At 35.8% G+C, this 18122-nt stretch overlaps 1 protein-coding gene across 4 annotated transcripts in view; it reads right to left on the bottom strand.

Moving 5' to 3' along the window:
* Positions 1-18122, bottom strand: part of LOC140138787 (lysosomal thioesterase PPT2-A-like) — a 33991-nt gene that overhangs the window by 11074 nt on the left and 4795 nt on the right. For 2 of the 4 annotated variants that reach the window (XM_072160555.1, XM_072160558.1), the window contains exons 2-4: positions 6588-6744; positions 5284-5379; positions 1390-1438 (exon numbers count right to left, since the gene is read on the bottom strand). In XM_072160555.1, coding sequence (XP_072016656.1) covers positions 1390-1438; positions 5284-5379; positions 6588-6744 — 302 coding nt within the window. Of the gene's footprint in view, positions 1-1389; positions 1439-2755; positions 2796-5283; positions 5380-6587; positions 6745-13934; positions 14327-18122 lie in introns of those variants that run through there. The other 2 variants (XM_072160557.1, XM_072160556.1) reach the window with 2 other exon arrangements.

The following is an 18122-nucleotide window of genomic DNA, read 5'->3' as shown; positions in this document are numbered from 1 at the left end:
CCTTCTCAAAATATTTTTGTTTTGGTCAAAAAGAATCACATTTTTCAAAAATGATGCTTTAAAAAAGCTGCGCTTTTCAACATCCCATATATGTAATGTACAAAACTTTCTCGGTATTAATGTTACGATTTATTTAATTTTTTTCCTTCACCTTTTTGTCTCTGAACTCTTAGTCACCCATGCAACGATCACGTAGTGCAAAAAATGATTTGTTGAAGCTAATTTTGACATAAATGAGGATGTTGAAAAGTGCAACTTTTTCTGAAAGCATCATTTTAAGAAAACGTGATTATTTTTGGCCAAAACAAAAAGATTTTCAGACGAAAGAATGTTGGGAGGGTAGAAAAATAATTCCTTTATTCACAGGTTTTTAATTTTTTCAAATCCACGAAATGTATGTCAAGTTATGCAAAAAAGTGTTTTGTAATTTTAGGGGGGAGTTATTTTTTGTGAACCCTTTATATGTAACCTGCATGTTGACAGTTTTGTTTTAAACATGTTCAGGGGCCACAAGTACATAGGAGGTTTTTCCTGCCCAACGACGATGTATTTGTCTGATTTTACATAATAGCTAGGAATAAATACCATACTTATTTTAAGCTGAGGTCACTTCAAATCATCCCCAAGTCAAATAGTTTCGGAATGTTTTCGGTATTCCTAAACCATGTGACTTAGGGATGATTTGAAGTGACCTCACTGGAGATGAGTCTGGTATTTATTTCTATTATCCATTCCAACTCCTGTGACACCACATGCATATCGAGGGGTCAGTGACACAAAGTCGTAACTCCATTTTGGCCATTTGAGAAAAAATTATTTTAAAGATAATGGTCCACAATGACTTATGTAGTTAAGTCTAGATGTTTCACAAGCCATTGATTTCAATGGGGTGATAAATGGAGTTACTTCTATGTGTTTACTGGAAAGTGCTCATGTATCTGAAAATTTTGATATCAAAATCTAATTTTTGCAAAGAGTTACGTCTTGTGTTTCACTGACTCCTCGATATTTTCCTGGGTATAGGATTAGGCTTTCAATGCATCCAAACGTTCAGGCAAATTAATGAGGTGACACTGGAGCTGGAATATAGATAGCAGTTCCATAAAAAGAGTGACTGTATGTCGGTCAGTATGGTAATACATATGTTAGATATAACATGTTACAATTAATGTACATAGCAAAATGTCTTTGACAATAACAATTGCAGAGAAAACAACATGCATCAATTGACCCTGATACAAAACTGAAAATTCTATTTGGATCTCCCCACCCCCCCACCCCCAAAAAAAAGATTTTTACAATGATCACAATGAATGAAAAATAAAAACATATTAACTGAAAATAGTAAAGAAATAATGAATAATGAAAATAAAACAAAAACCCACTTACTTGTATACATCTTCTTTTAATTGAGGCAAAAATGGAACATAGCTTGTATCTGCAAAGATAATAAAAACGCAAAATAATTGCTACTCAATTCTATCATGCCTACAGATGTAAAATGAAAAAGAATGGTGATGAAAGTTGCCGAAAACAAAAACTGGATTTTAAGGCTATTCCAGTCATGGTTGAAATCCACACTCCTTCCTGAAGACATGACCTTCAGAATTCAAAATGGAGTTAGGAGTTACCCATTCAGGTAACCCCATTTGAAAGTCACACCCCCTGTGTGGAAGGTTAAGTTCATGTCTTCCATAGAGGTGTATGGCTCTCAAAGTCAAAGTCTGGAGTAGCATGTTAGACATGAAACTATGTACAGATGTTTTTTGTCATTTGTAAAGTGCAGTCACCAATATCAGCACATATGTCAATGTTAATATATTTGTTTGTGCGCAGAGCTCAAATCGTGACTGTTCACTGAAAGCGCTATGCGCTCTGTAAAACAACTGCCTCAATACTTTGAATTCACTGACTGCACAAACAGTAATATACGTTGCATGCATTTCAGTTTGCAGAGCAACAAAATTTTACTGCATTTTTATTTTTTATTTGAGAAATCAACAACAACATATACATTTTCAAATCATATGCATGCATGCATAAACTACACCTAAGTTTTGTAGCAAATTTATGAGATGAAATGAATTCTGCTAAATGAGGATGAGTCTATCTATCTATCTATCTAACCACTAACAGCACTAATTTTCATGTTGGAATAATTTTTGAGTACCCTGTGCACTACCCTAACTACACTACAAGATTCCTATTAGGGCCACCTGCTCAGGTACAATGTCACCAAAGTGCTTGGCTGGTACTGTGCAGTAGAAGAGGAGTACCAGTGTATAAATCAGTGCAGTACCCCTGCTGGTGGGTCCTGTGCATAAGCAGCAGTGGTACTATGTAGGTATTCTGTGTGTACCAATCAGATGGTTTACCTGTGCAGGCAGCCCCAATAGGAATCTTGTAATGTATAACCTTAAACCTAACTGTAATAACTTACAAGGTGCGCAGGGTAAACCAGAATATGACTATTCCAGGTGAAATCCATATGCAGACATGATCTTTATATTCCACAGGGAGTGTGACTTTCAAATAGGATGGAAATCTACACTTCATGTATGGAAGATCAAGGTTATGTCTGCCATCTCGGGCAACTAGAATATTTCATTATGCCTTCATATCTGTCTACTTTGTGTACAACATAAATAATTTGAAAAATGAAATCCTGAACAAAAATATAAATAGTATAAAAAACAAAATTTTGCATCTTTGCTTTTCCTACACCTACAAGAAAAATAGTAGGCTTATAACTTACTTATACACGTTGCATATTGGAACAGGTACTTTACTGGGGGCTATAAAAAAATTTGTGGTATTATACTTAGCATTGACATTGCAACTAAAAATATTCAATATCGGTATGAAAAAGTTCATAAGCTGAAATTATTACAAAACAAATCATGTGCATTCATAAAGGTTTGCATTGGACTATATATTCCATCTGAAATCTACACCCCCTATGGAAGACATGACCTTAAAGGAAATCTGTACCATAAACTAATCAATGGCTAATATAGTTATATACCCCTAAATTAAACATACCAGATGCTCTATATGAATTTCTGAATATTCCTAACAAAGAAAAAGCACTTTTAATCCTTCGTTTCTGCGATTCAAGGGAGCCGCCATGATAGCTGCTTGTGAATCCTTTCTGCCACAAACGGTAGTGTAACCTTTCACACAGACCCACGGCGAGCGTGTGTTGCTGTATGGCATTCGCGACCCCTACATGTACAGCGAATTTTGGTTTTTAGTGCTGTTTTTACTTTTCGTTCTCAAAAGACATTGTTGATCATAAATATTACTTAAAATACATTTTTTTGTTCATCTGTAGTTTTATGGGTAGAAATTGTCGCGTTTCTTTTGAACGCGAATGTTGAATCTGAACTTTGGTAGTATTCGCTTCGTGTCACCAAAGTTCATGAGGGACGAGGCCCGTGGCACGGATTTCGCTGGTTTCAAAATCGGGGTGCCGTTACAGCGTAATAAACATACATCGGGTATCAATATGGCAGCCACCATGGATCGCAAACTCAGCGCTAATCGTCGTAAGGAATTGAGAATTTCTCCTTTATTTGGACGTAAGCTTGGGACTTTTTACTGTTTGTCGTTTTATTATTGCTGCAACTATATAGCCATTGATTAGTTTATGGTACAGATTCCCTTTAATATTCCACAAATGGGAGTGTGAATTTCAAATAGGGTTATGAAATGAATGGGTGACTCCATTTGAAATTTCAACACCCCCTGTGTGGGAGATTAAGGTCATGCCTTCTGTGGTGTATGGGTTTTAACTGGAATAGCATTTCCAACTCCATACACCCCTAGGGAAGACATTACCTTAAACTCACACCCAAGGGGTGTACATGTAGATCTCTGATGGAATCACCCATTCAGGTAACCCCATTTGAAATCCACACTCCCTGTGTGGAAGATTAAGGTCATGTCTTCAATAGAGGGTGTATGGATTTCAACTGGAATAGCCTGCTACAACAACAGTAGACCCGGGCAGTAGACATATCACAACATGCCAAAATACAACATGCCAAAATGCACCATGGGATAGCTACAAAAAAATTTGAAGGTCAAAATTGAATAAAAACAGTTACAGTATCATCTATCAGCTATCATATCATAATGTAAAGTTCAATACAATTATGAACTTGAAGTATACATGTACAGTGACCTTCACTACTTTGTTTGCCTTATAATTGGTGAACGAAATCAGACTCGATCATAACATCATGGATTGATATAGAATTGCGTGCACGCACTTGGTTGCAGCACCTATGATAGTTGCGCGTTGCATAACAGCTGACTGGCACATGTTATGTAAATTTACAGCTGTGTATGTTGGGACTTTGTTGACATGCATAGTCACGCAGTAACAAAAGCCAAATAATTTTCGCCAAGTATCATCTGAACAAAGTATACCATGATGAAATAGGTCAAGGGTCATGATCATTGCTTTGAAACTCTTTGTTCTTAAATAAGCAGATAAGCCTTGCTGGTGATATAAACAATAAACATGGTGGGATCAACATTGTGTTATAAATTTGAAATTGTCAATTGGGAGGCTCAAATATTTGAAAACAAAGGGCAAATTTAATTGTATTTGGGGAGTTGGAGCTTCATTTGAGGCAATTTTTCACTTATTTATGGGGGCCGAACATGGGACAATTATGCGCTACCGGTACTAGGATCTGATACTCTCAGCTATGCCTCTTATAAATGGTAAACTTTGACCTGTTATAAATCCTCAAGAAGATCCTAAGTCCATTTTGTATATTATTTTTTTAAAGTGCACTTACAAACTTCTTGAATTTTAATGCTCTGTGTGCTGCTAGCCATAGGCTTCAAAATAAAAAGTCCTAAGTTCTGAGATCTATTTAATTTCTCAAAATATCAAGAGCTATTACTGAACATGTTCTTCAGGACTGTTATTGAAAATAAAGACGAATTTCATAGTTCTAGTCCAATAAAACATCAGTGTTGATAAAGAAATCTGACAGATTTCGAAACGTCCACAGTAAGTTTGTTTTATTGGACTAGAACTATGAAATTCGTCTTTATTTTTTTTATCAAGAGCTATCTTAAGAACACTGAACCAATACTAGGCTTGTTTGTACTCATTTTAATGCATTTTTCATGCCGATTCCAAATATGGTCATGAAAATGTTCAATTCTGAAATTTGTAATTAAAAAAAATTTGAAACTTGTCGTCTGCAGTCAATACCCGCGTGGAGAGAGTTAAGCAATGACATTTCAAATGAGATGACTTACCTCCAAATTGACCCAATTGAGGGGATGATAGTGATATGAAATTAATGACGTTGTGATTTGTCATGTTGGCTAGCAGAGCTCGGCATAAAATGCCTCCTGTTTGGACAAAAAGAAATAATTAAACATTTTGCTTTTAGTATATAATATTTGCAACAGGACATCGATAGCACTATATAGTTTTCAGATGTGTTGATGCCTAAGGAGATTCTTTGTAAATCTACCAATAAAATTGTTAAAATAAATCATTAAATGTTGTGCCCCCTCCCCATCTCAAAGAGTGGGTTACTCGAGTTTGGTTTGGATATGGGGACCCATAAATATACCAATTTTTAAAGAAATTTGGACCCATCGATATACCAATAAGTCAAACATTTTGGCCAAATTTAACAAAATTGTCATAGTTTTTACAAATTTTACACACAAATTTGAAGAAATTTGAAACATTTTGGCTATATAAATTGACTGTCACTGAGCTTTTCCAATAAAATTGAGAAAGACAAAATGACCCATCCATATACCGAAATTGGCCTAGCTATATAGACAAAGGGGTCATCAGGCCTGGAAAAAATAGGGAACTCAGGAACCTGGTTCCCTGGAAATTTTGTGATTTGGAGGGAAATTGTCAAGTTCTAAATAAAGAAATACATAAGAAATAGTAGGAAATCTCAACTATGTTCCTGGGAAATTGTGCACTTTTTCCAGCCGTGGGGGTCATTGATATAAGGAAAAAAATGCCTTGTTTACGGCACATCCATACAATGTATGTGGCGTGATCAAGCAAAATCAGTCTGAAGTCGGGTATACATGTATTAAATTTTAGTTTAATTTTTACGACTGTATGAAGACTTTGAAAACGTACATTTTGAAATCAAACATTTAGTTCCAAAGATATGAACAATTGAAGTGTTTCCAAAACAATAGACAACATATGAAATGTTTTCCTTTGTTTGTCTATCTGGAAATCAAATTTCCAACCTCCAACCGATTTTGCTTGATCACATGTGGTGTGATCAAGCAAAATCAGTCTGAAGTCGGACATATTCAATTTTCAGTTTCCTATAGGATTGTAAACAGCATTTGCAAAAATCCCCATTGAATTTGGACAATCAGTTCAAAAGATGTGAGCAGTCGAAGAGTTTCCAAAACAGTAGGAAACAAAAGGAAGTATTTCCTTTGTTTGGCTATATCTCAAAATCAATATAATTTCCAACTTCGGACTGATTTTGCTTGCTCACATGGAATTTACGGTTATTTGTACCGAGTAACCCCCCCCCCCCCCCCGGGTGATTCCATTCTTGTTTTACCTTGTGAGTAGCATATCAGGTTGATTCCATCTCCGGATGTTGCCATCACCTTCTCTATGGCATCCCGAAATTTTGGTAGTTGAGACCATAATGGTACAATAAGGCTCTCGGCATCAGTGAAGAGGTCTGGTATGGTTACATTCGTGCCTGGATGAGCCTGAAAATGTGACAAAACACAATACCGGTACAAAAATACTTGATCAAATCAATGTACGATTCTGACATACATTTTCCAAACATTTTCTAGATTCCTCATTCACCCCTGAGATGGGTAATGCAGCCATAGGACACACATAAACTTTATGTAAAAGTGGGTGATGTTGACATTTTGGCAAACATTTCTTGGGCACCACCAGGACAGGTCAAGCAGCACTACAGAATAATGTTATTAAAAATCAGCTCCCTGTCTCCCCCCTCACCCCCAACAGGTACATGTATTCTGCAAATGTTACAATATGGCTTTAAGTTAAGGGAGTACTACACCTCTGCCCAATTTTGTGCATATTTTTGCATTTTTGTTAAAAATTATAGCGCATTGGTGACAATTAAGATATATATGTATATTATAGGGGCAAGGACTACAATTACATGTACTGCACTGGAAATTTTATTTCAGCACAGACAACAGTTGTGAAGTTACAGGCAAAAACTTTCCAATGTGAATTGGCATGCTGAACTGGATAATGAAGATGTAAATGATAGTTACAATAAGTTTATACATATTTTCAATAATGTATATGATGAATGTGTGCCTTTGACAAAATGCAAGAGTAATAATAAAAAAGAACCAAAATTTCCTTGGATAAGTAGAAGTCTTCTCAAAAGTATAAAAACTAAGAATAAGATGTATAAGAGGTATATACAAAAGCCATGTGATGAAACGCTTGAGTCATTCAAAACATATAGAAATAAGTTAAACACGTTAATAAAAAAAAAAAAAAGAGAGTATTATAAAAAGAAATTTGAATCTGTTAAATACAATCTACAAAAACTTGGAAAACAATAAATAGTATTATTGGACGTAACAACAAAAGAAATATGCAAGCTAAATTCAAAAAATGATGAAGGCGAAACGGTGTCAGATCCCCAGAAAATTTCAAATGAATTTAATGAATATTTTGTTAACATCGGACCTAAATTAGCTTCCAAGATTACAACGAATGGCAAGAAGTACTATGATTATTTAAAGAGCCCATTAAGCAGTAGCATGTACATGAAACCAATTGTTAATGAAGACGTTATAAAAATAATACATAAATTTAATCAAAACAAGAGTGCTGGTCACGATACTATTGGTAATTACGTGGTAAAAAGGATTGCAAAGGAAATATCGATTCCGTTAACTATCATATTTAACCTGTCTATTACTGCTGGTGTAGTACCAAATGAGTTAAAGATCGCAAAGGTAATTCCCATTTATAAGAAAGAAAATCCAGAAGTTTTCTCCAACTATCGTCCAGTTTCTGTCCTGCCATGCTTTTCAAAAATACTTGAAAGGCTTGTATTCAACAGATGCATACATTACATTGATAAATATGAAATTCTAAATGATAAGCAATTTGGCTTTAGATCTAAACATTCTACCTATATGGCTATCTTGGAATTTATTGCAAAATTAGTAATGCTGTCGAAAACAATGAGACAACTGTTGGGATTTTCTTAGATTTGTCGAAAGCCTTTGACACTATCGACCATAGTATTTTATTACATAAACTGGAACATTATGGTTTTAGAGGAAACATTTTAAAATGGTTTAAAGATTACTTACATAATAGAAAACAGTATGTGTATTACAATTCTTGTAAATCTGAATATAAAGATATAATATGTGGAGTACCTCAAGGCTCCATCCTAGGCCCATTATTGTTCATTTTGTATGTTAATGATATCATAAATACTTCCACCATTCTAAAATTTGTCTTGTTTGCCGATGATACTACTATAACTTATTCACATAAGGACATTGTGTCCAAATACGATCTTATCAACAATGAATTAAAAGAAGTTAATAATTGGTTTAAGGCTAATAAGCTATCAGTGAATGCAAGCAAGACTAATTATATGGTGCTTGGTACAAATCACAAAACATCACGCCAGATTGTACAATGTTACTAATAATATTATATTAGATAATGTAATCCTGGAAAGGTTGAATAAGACCAAATTTCTTGGAGTGACAATTGATGAGAATCTAACTTGAAATTTCATATTACCAACATCTCAAAGAATATATCTAGAGGTGTTGGTGTAATAAACCAACTGAAACATTTTGTTCCCGAGCGAATAATGTATTCACTATATTGTACTTTAATACTTCCTTACATAAACTACGGTATCTTAGCATGGGGAAATACTTGTCAAAAATATTTGGAAAAGATTTTCAAACTTCAAAAAAAAGCCCTTAGAATGATATCGAATAGTCACTTTTTAAGTCACTCAGCTCCTATTTTCAAGAATTACAATTTGCTTAATGTTTATCAGTACGACGGCAACTTCGTGACCTCTTTTGTTCGATAGAAATTTTTTACGGGTTGGTGAACACGGGTTACGTAACTAAATGTTGAAAATTTGGCCGGCAAACATGTTTTAGCGAAATAGCCCCAGAAATGGGAGACACGGGTCGTTTTTTGCTTAAATTGTGTACCATGATCACGGATAAGATACCAAACATTTGTGCAAAGAACAAAAAGCGAGTAAAAGTTGAATAATATTGAAAATAAAGAAGCTTGAACATGTCCAAAGTGGCCGGAAAATGAGAAAAATTGCATGTCACGATCACCAAAATGGTTATATCTACAACTATGAGCAAGCGCCGGTCTTATGCTTTTCTGTAATGATAGATATTAACTAACTTGAGCTTGTATTAAATTTTCAGCGAAAATGATTGGTGGAACAATCGAGTCGTAGGTTGTAAAGTTACTCTCAAAACGGCCCGTGTCTCAATCGTGCGTGTCCCGTTAGTGACAAGTGTCACTAGCAAAATAGCAGCCGGCCTTGTCATTATATCGAATAATAATCGTCAGAATCGTCCAGTTGACTCCAGTGATATTTCTTTATTCAAGTAAAATACTGCATTGACCTACAAAATATTGAAGTCAATATAAAAAGTAATATCACCTCATTTGACTGAACTTAAAAGCAGTTTTAAAAATATTATTGTTGATCGAGTCCCTGAATGAGAAATAAGGTTGCAAAAGATACGAGTAGGCCTATGTTACAGCAGGTTGTGATGGTCTAGTGGTTGACGCCGTGGTTTGAAGTGCGAGAGGTTGAAGGTTCGAATCCTACAGCATTTCGATTTTTTGCTCTCTTGTTCTGTTAGGCCTATGGTGTAGGCCCGTCAGTATTATGATCAATTAAAATATTTCTATGCAACACGTTTGCAATGTTTTTCTTTATCGTGAGGCCTACATATTAAAAAAATAAGATAGTGTCAGCCATAATTTACTTAATTTCAAACCTGATATTTTGGCATAATATTATTTGTAATTTTATACCGTTCTTACACCATACCCAGACATACATAATTGGAATCAGCGTTTAGTTGTCTAGAGTAACTTTAATTATCTTCAATAGAACACCACAAGCGGTCAAGATAAAAAAAATGCTTTCTTTCATTTTACCTCATTATTTCTGCTTCAAATGATCAGAAACCCTTCCTGAAAGTTGTTTACTAATATCATAAATATTTTCAACAAAAAAAAACCGCTATGGTAGGGTTCGAACTTCCAACCTCACGCACTTCAGGCACGGACTTAGCCACTAGACCATCACAACCTGCTAACTTATTCTCGTACCTTTTGCAATGTTATTTCTAATTCAGTGTCTCGTTCAACAATAATCTTTTATAAACTGTTTGTAAGTTCAGTCAAATGGCTTGAAATTACGTTTTATATTGACTCGATATTTTGTATGACAGGGCAGTATTTTGTATGAATAAATAAATATCACTGTAGTCAACTGGACGATCCTGACAATTATTAATCGATTATATGGACAAGGCCGGCTGTTAATTTTCCTGCTGACACTGGTCACTTATGGTCACGCTTACGATTGCGAGGGAAGCCGTTTTGAAAGCAACTTTCCAACCTACGACTCGATTGTTCCACCAATCATTTTCGCTGAAAATTTAATACAAGCTCAAGTTAGCTAATGTCTATCATTACAGAAAAGCATACGACCGGCGTTGGTAGCATAGTTGCAGATATAACCATTTTGGTGATCGTGACATGCATTTTTTCTCATTTTTAGGCTACTTGGCGCACAATAAACATTCATTTTCTCCACAATAATTGGACTTTTACACGTTACTGTTTGCCTTATCCTCATGTTTCATATCTTATCTATGGGCTCAATATGGAAATGAAGGGATAAACCACTCATGTATTCCATTTTTTGAGGTTTTCTGAAAAACTGTATTTGCCACCTGATTTACAACATTACGTTCACGTAACAGCAAAGGTCACGCCCGGTAAAAATTACGGAAGTGAGCTAAGTTGCTGTCGTACTGTTATGATAGTTATGATCTCGAACTAAGCACTTTCATGTACAGGTATAATACCAATCTGTTACCAAAGGCCTTCAATAGTTATTTCGTTGAGCAGAGGAATCACCTCAGGTATCACACAAGAAACGCTGAAGATTACAATATCTGTCTTACAAAAACAGAGTTTGCTAACAAAACAATAAGAACCGCCGGGCCAAGAAAATGGCATTCGATCGACAGATGCGCCAAAACGGTTACATCAGTAAAACTCTTTAGATCCCAAATTAAAACAAACCTTATGGAAATGTACACTTAATACCTCTTAGTTTTGATTTACTTAGTTTTATTTTTCTCCCTTTTAAAACTATATTCACAAAATGTCAGCTTTCTTTTGCGATATACGTGAGCATATGTTATGAAATCCTAATTTGTCTTACACTTATATTCTGCATGTTCTTTATTCATCATTTTTTTCCTGCTTAGTTCGGTCTACATGAATGTATGAAAGAGGGTGGGGGGGGTGTTTGTATGTATGTAATTGTATTTTATTAGACAAATTAAGAAAGCGTAGGCTAAGGTTAAGGGGTGCTTGTTCAGGCCTTTTTGGCCTTCTGAGCATCTCCTCATTCAAATGTGTTGTTTAGCTGTTATTGTATTGTTGTATTTTGAATGAAATAAAAGGAAAACCAATATTTGATCAATAAATCAATAACTACTTGCCTTGAGTTGCTGAATTTTCAGTGCAGTAGTTGTAGTCCTTGCCCTATAATATGCAGATCTCATCATATCTGTAACCAATGCGCTATAATTTTTGAGAAAAATGCAAAAATAGGCACAAAATTGGCCAGGGGTGTAGTACCCCCTTAAGATGTCGCATAGATTCTTGTGAAACAGCTGCCTCAATATAGTGCAACACAGCTATAAGCTCAAATATATATCTAAGCGGGTCAGTCTTATTTATTTGATTTCTAAAGAATGGTTGCGCATTCACCTTTACGGTAAACCCCCGGGTAAATCACATACAATGTAAGCCTTCACATAAGCCAAGTACACATGAGAATTCATGGGCTTAAGCCTTAGCGGCAGCCATACCAGCCGTGTACTCTGTAGGGAGTGTTTTACATGTACCCAAATTTGTAAATACACACCCATTTTTTGCCCAAATAAATAAATAAATAAAAAGAAACCAACAAACATGCAAAGAATGGAGGAAACAAAGCAACACTTTGAACAAAATAAAGAAGCTATAAATGGGAATATTATAAGATGTAGGCCTAGTATTAATGCATGAATGAGGTCGTGTGCCATGAATTGGGGGCCAAATGCGTTACCCGGTACATACTAAAAAATTGAACAATTCATAAACTGTTCAATCAAAACCCTATAAAACTATATATCACTGTCAAGCTTAGAGTACCAGGAATACACACATACAAACAATTGGTCAATATACAGGGTGCCGCAAATGTCATATAGGGTGGAAAAGCTAAATTTTGGTTCAAAAAGTATAAACTTTTGTTCCTATCTTATTTACTAACGTAAAAACTTTTTCTGCTAAAACCTTTTCAGATGTGCTAATAACATTGTAGGCTTTCAAAAAAAGCAAACATGTATAGTCAAATGCAGCAAACCTTTGACGAGCGCGACTACCGTGATGTTGCAAATTCGGCGCTAACAACGCGTACAGTGCACAGTTCATTCATAAATTTCCACTCAGCAACAACATATCGCCTTAGCAGCCAATCAGAGACAAGTCGTCCAACGCAGTAAATACGCTGATGTATCCTTACAATACTGCGCTCAAATCAAAGGTTTACTGCATTTTAGTATAATGATGAGTTATGTTGCCTTACTGAGATACATGTACAGGGTGTTCAAATGTCGTACATAATTTTTATGATTTTTATAACATTATCAATCAAAACTTTTTTCCTCCAGGCCCTACACAAAAAACAGTGCCATATTTGAATTCCTCATCAAATTTCCATCAAGAAAATGCTAACTTTCACAGCAGTAGGGTAACTCCTTCAAGAAATATGATAGTCAGAACATTTGGGAGCATAAATGAATACCTAGTACAGTAATGTATCTAGGAAAAGTCTAGAAACCAGTAACACAGAATGCAGCACACTTGCAATAAATTAACTTTACTTGGAGCAAAACTAGTCACACTACAAACTAGACAGAAATACCAAAACAATGGTACATAATCCATCTCAATACCTTGCTGGGTTATGAATTTACAGTAAAAAATATATTTGAGAGTCGCCAAAAAACAATATTCTTTATAGGCTACTTTAACACATGCCTCATACGTAGGCTCCTCATCCGTAGGCTCTGCCACCCCTGACTTAACATCCTTTGATTGGCAATATCTCACAAAGTACAAATAGTATGAAAGTTTTACCTTCTACAATTTTAGCCAGATAAATTAGCAAGAAAATAAGACCAAAACCAGTTCAGTACCCCTATCCATTCTTGAGATCTGTGACAAAATGTTTGGGAAAAAATAAAAAATGTAATTAACACATACCTTTTACCTATACCCCAATTCATAGCGCATGACCATGAATTAAAATATTAAATGTGTAAACTAAAATAAATTACTTAAGGCATGGACGTACTAAATAATAAGTACGTCCATGCTTAAGGCAAGTAATTATAGCTTGACGGCGGTGGTGACTGCAGAGAGTTCCAGTGCGATGTAGTCACTCTGCCGCCAGGAATTTTGCAGTGTAGCCCTCACTAACTGAGCTGCTAGCTGCCACAATTAAAACATGGACGTACTAAATAAGTACGTCCATGATTAAAACAACACAGTCAGTGAAATTGAAAAAATCAAAATGGTATAATTTTACTACCTTTGTTATCATATCATTCAAGTCCTGCATCTGAACTGACGAATCAAAAATCCCGTGAACAATAACAACAGGCATATAACCCGTTGAAAAACCGCTGCTCATAATCACCAGCAAAAACACTACAGACAATATTGGTATTGCTGCCGAATTTTGCCCCATTTTCAAGATGTTTGGTAAGCTTAAATTAACTTTGAACAAAGCTCTCTCAGCTCCGCTTTCCTTTTACGCAGTAGTGCTAGCGGAATGTCACATTGTGAACAAAATCTTCATTTTCCTGTTTCAGGATATGGGGAAGTAGTTTATAAATATTAATTTCATTCATCACCGAAACTGATCTTCTCGAACATGGTAATCACATGAACTGATCATGTTTACAATCTGCAACCAGCAAGAAAAAGTTTGTTGACCCCTTTGTTTCTAGAAATCAATAGGTCAAATCAATGTTATTATCATTCTAAATAGGCAAAGATATAAATAATGAGTGCTCAGCTCTACTTTTTTATCATTAAGACAAATCTGAATAAAAACCACTGTCATGTATATTGATTATTGTACGTAAAAGAAAATAGAAGTTATATTTATTGAAATCCAAAATATCAAATCACAACAGCAAGTATAGGGTGTAACAAAATACAAATTTTTAAAAAACATCGGGATTTCCTATGGGATTTTCCCTGTCAGTCACGCATCATGTGCGGGCCCCTATACACATCCCAAATGAAATTATTAATTAAAAAACAAAACAACAACATAAGTGCAAAAAAAATAAAAATAAATAAATAAATAAATAAATAAATAATATTAATAGGCCCGAGTGAGTGAGTGAGATAGTGAGTGAGTGAGTGAGTGAGTGAGTGAGTGAGTGAGTGAGTGAGTCAAGTGAGTGAGTGAGTGAGTGAGTCAAGTGAAGTGAGTGAGTGAGTGAGTGAGTCAAGTGAGTGAGTGAGTGAGTGAGTCAAGTGAGTGGGGTGTGAGTGAGTGAGTGAGTGAGTCAAGTGAGTAAGTGAGTGAGTGAGTGAGTGAGTGAGTGAGTTAGTGAGTGAGTGAGTGAGTGAGTGAGTGTGAGTGAGTGAGTGAGTGAGTGAGTGGTGTGCGAGTGAGTGAGTGAGTGAGTGGGTGGGTGAGTTAGTGAGTCAAGTGAGTGAGTGAGTGAGTGAGTGAGTGAGTGAGTGAGTGAGTGAGTGAGTGAGTGAGTGAGTGAGTGAACAAGTAAGCAAACAAGCAATGTATGTGTGCAGAAACAGCATTCCGTAGGCCTACATATGTGCACAACCATTCCTGTTGGCTTCACCCAAATGACTAATTTACATCTGGTTATAAGTACAAAAGGCTGTGTTCATGTGCCGTTACTCAGCCAAACATTGCAGAGTAGGGCACATCGTCATCATCCCTATATCTTCGTATCAAAAATTGCCGTGATAGTACAGCGACTCCTCGTTTTTCAACAGCTACGCATCGCGATTTTGTTCGAGATAGGCCGAGCGACTCAGGCTAAGGGAGTGTTCAGAAATACTTTGGTGGGGGGGCTGGTAAAAAGGGAGGGGGCCAAAAAAGTTTTGGACCTTAAAAGAGGGGGACCAAAAAGTTTTAGGTGGTAGGAAAGGGGGGTCAAAAAGTTTTCCTCTTCAAAACCCAAAATTTAACATGGGCAAGTTTTCGTTTTCAGTGCTTTTGTTTGAAAAAATGATGGCACTTAGTGTACACATATCTATTAATTAATAACATGAAAGATGATCAGCAACATGCAACATCTGGACTGGACTAAGAAATACTGGCACCTTTTATCATAAAATTTTATATCTCTTCAAAGTAGGCTACAAATCAGTATGATTATGTACCAATCTGATCAAATACAACTAAATCAAGAAAATATTGCAAATAAATTGGATTTTTTACATGTAAACTGCACACTTCAGCATGTTCAGTTTACTATTTCTCATTGCAAAATTATTTTGTACACAAAGGCCCATGGGTAGATTTACCATAGGCAGAGTGGGGACAGGCCCAGGTACCACGGTCTTTGGGGCCAAAACTGATACCTGTGTACATTTGCGTGACCAAATTAATCTCATATTTGACCATTTTAGCATTTTGCATAAATTAGTTCTAATTTCAACAATATTTGACCATTCAAGCTTCAATATGGCCAAATTTTTTGGGTGGTTCACGCGCATTTGTAGAGTACTATCAATATCATAATAGCCACGGATCCAAATTATGCACCTATGAACCTCCAAATAAATCCTCTATTTCATTTATCCCTGTTAAATCAGATAAACACCCTGATTTGGGACAAATCTAAATTAAGTATAAAATTAAAATTTCCTTGTGCTTGTATTTCATGCGCAATTGTCCCACCGGGAATGTTTCAAACATTTGCCTCCCTCAATGGCATATGACCCAGATACCACACCGCTGGAAACAACACTAAGTATGTTTGTTATACGATAATGGGGGGGGGGTCAAAAAAGTTTTGTCTGTCAAAAGAGGGGGTCAAAAAAGTTTAGCAGTCCATCGAGGGGGGGTCAAAAAAGTTTTCGAGTGAAAAATTTGAGGTAGACCAGCCCCCCCTACCAAAGTATTAATGAACACTCCCTAAGCATACCATGACTATCATATGAAGCTACTAGCGGAGTATTCTACACATTATTACGATTTGTGCATGCTCTAGTACCCCCGATATGATGTTTCTATTACAAGAAAATCGATTTGTTTTCAGGTAAAACCAGGGTTTTGTTTCCAGTGCACTCACTCGAAAAGCAGTACACTAATTAGCGGGGCCTTGCAGCTTGCTGTGGATATCTTTTACTGATTTTGAAATCCAATGTAAAAATTTTGATATATTTAATTTTGAGAATTACAATTCTACTTTATAGGTATATAAAGGAACACGTTCAGCCCATTCAGTTAAGTTCCAGGTGCAAGCCCTATAACACAATGCATATGTAAACTTAATTTCTTTATCTGTGTCAATAATAGAATATTGATTTCAATGGAGTATTGAGCTGTAGCCTATGGAAAAAATATTTATAATACAGGGTGTTGACACTGTGTAGGGCCCAGATGTCCTATCTTCACAACGTTAATTTTATCAACAAGGAAAGAGATACGAAAGGCGAACGTCTAGCTTCACCTGAAGCGTCTGAGTATAATACTGCTACAGTTACTGGAACTTGCTGTCTTTAAAAACGGTATTATATATATACAGGGTGTCCCAAAAAAAAGAGGCCCCTCATTGCGCTCTCTTTTTCTCCTATTTCTGAAAAGTTGATTAAATATATTTTGGTATGTAAAGACACCTTTAATCGTTAGCTTTAATAAACCAAAACAATTATTTCAATCGGCTCACAAATTTTCAAGATATGCCCCTTTGAATAAAAGTACCCGTTTTCACTCTGTCCACGGATAGCAAACAGAGTGGTTGGGATGGCTCATGCTGTGGAGTGGCCTGCACGATCACCAGACCTCACACCACTTGATTTTTTTCTTTTGTGGCAAAATCCAAGATCTTCGCAAACGTATTACTGAATGCATCCGGCGCACAAGGATGGTACGCAACGCAATTGATACAATGAGGACCAGGGCTGATACCTGTATTCGCCAAGGAGGCAACATAGAGGGCAGAGCAGCACAGTAAACTCACTTCAGAAAAACCAAAGACAAACCAAACAGCCTTTTAGGACTACCTTTTATCCTAAAAAGAGAAATTACTTATGTTGTAAATAAAAAAAGAAAAGAAAGCAAGAAACAACAAGAAATATAATAAAACAAGAAGGCATAAATAACCAAGAAAAATAAGTAATTGCAAGTAAAGCAAAAGAAGTCCCATTCGGCATCCATTTTACCCACAAATTAATGACACTATTAACAAAATCCATTGCCCATAAACCCACCGGTAAAGCCCATTCCATAAATAAAGTTATTTTATAAAGTTATCATTGAGGAATGTTTGATATTCATGCATGGTATGTGTACTCCTTTTCAATCTTTGAAGTAGCCAAACCTTCTCCGTGGACAGAGTGAAAAACGGGTACATTTCTTTAAAAGAGCATATCTTCAAAAGTTGTGAGCCGATTGATATAATTGTTTTGGTTTAGGCCTATTAAAGCTAACGACTCAAGGTTTCTTTACATACTAAAATATATTTGATCAACTTTTCAGAAATAGGAGAAAAAGAGGGCGCAATGA

This window comes from Amphiura filiformis, chromosome 18 (assembly GCF_039555335.1).
Source record: "Amphiura filiformis chromosome 18, Afil_fr2py, whole genome shotgun sequence".
NCBI classification, from domain to species: domain Eukaryota; kingdom Metazoa; phylum Echinodermata; class Ophiuroidea; order Amphilepidida; family Amphiuridae; genus Amphiura; species Amphiura filiformis.
This window is presented reverse-complemented; position numbering and strand designations above follow the sequence as displayed.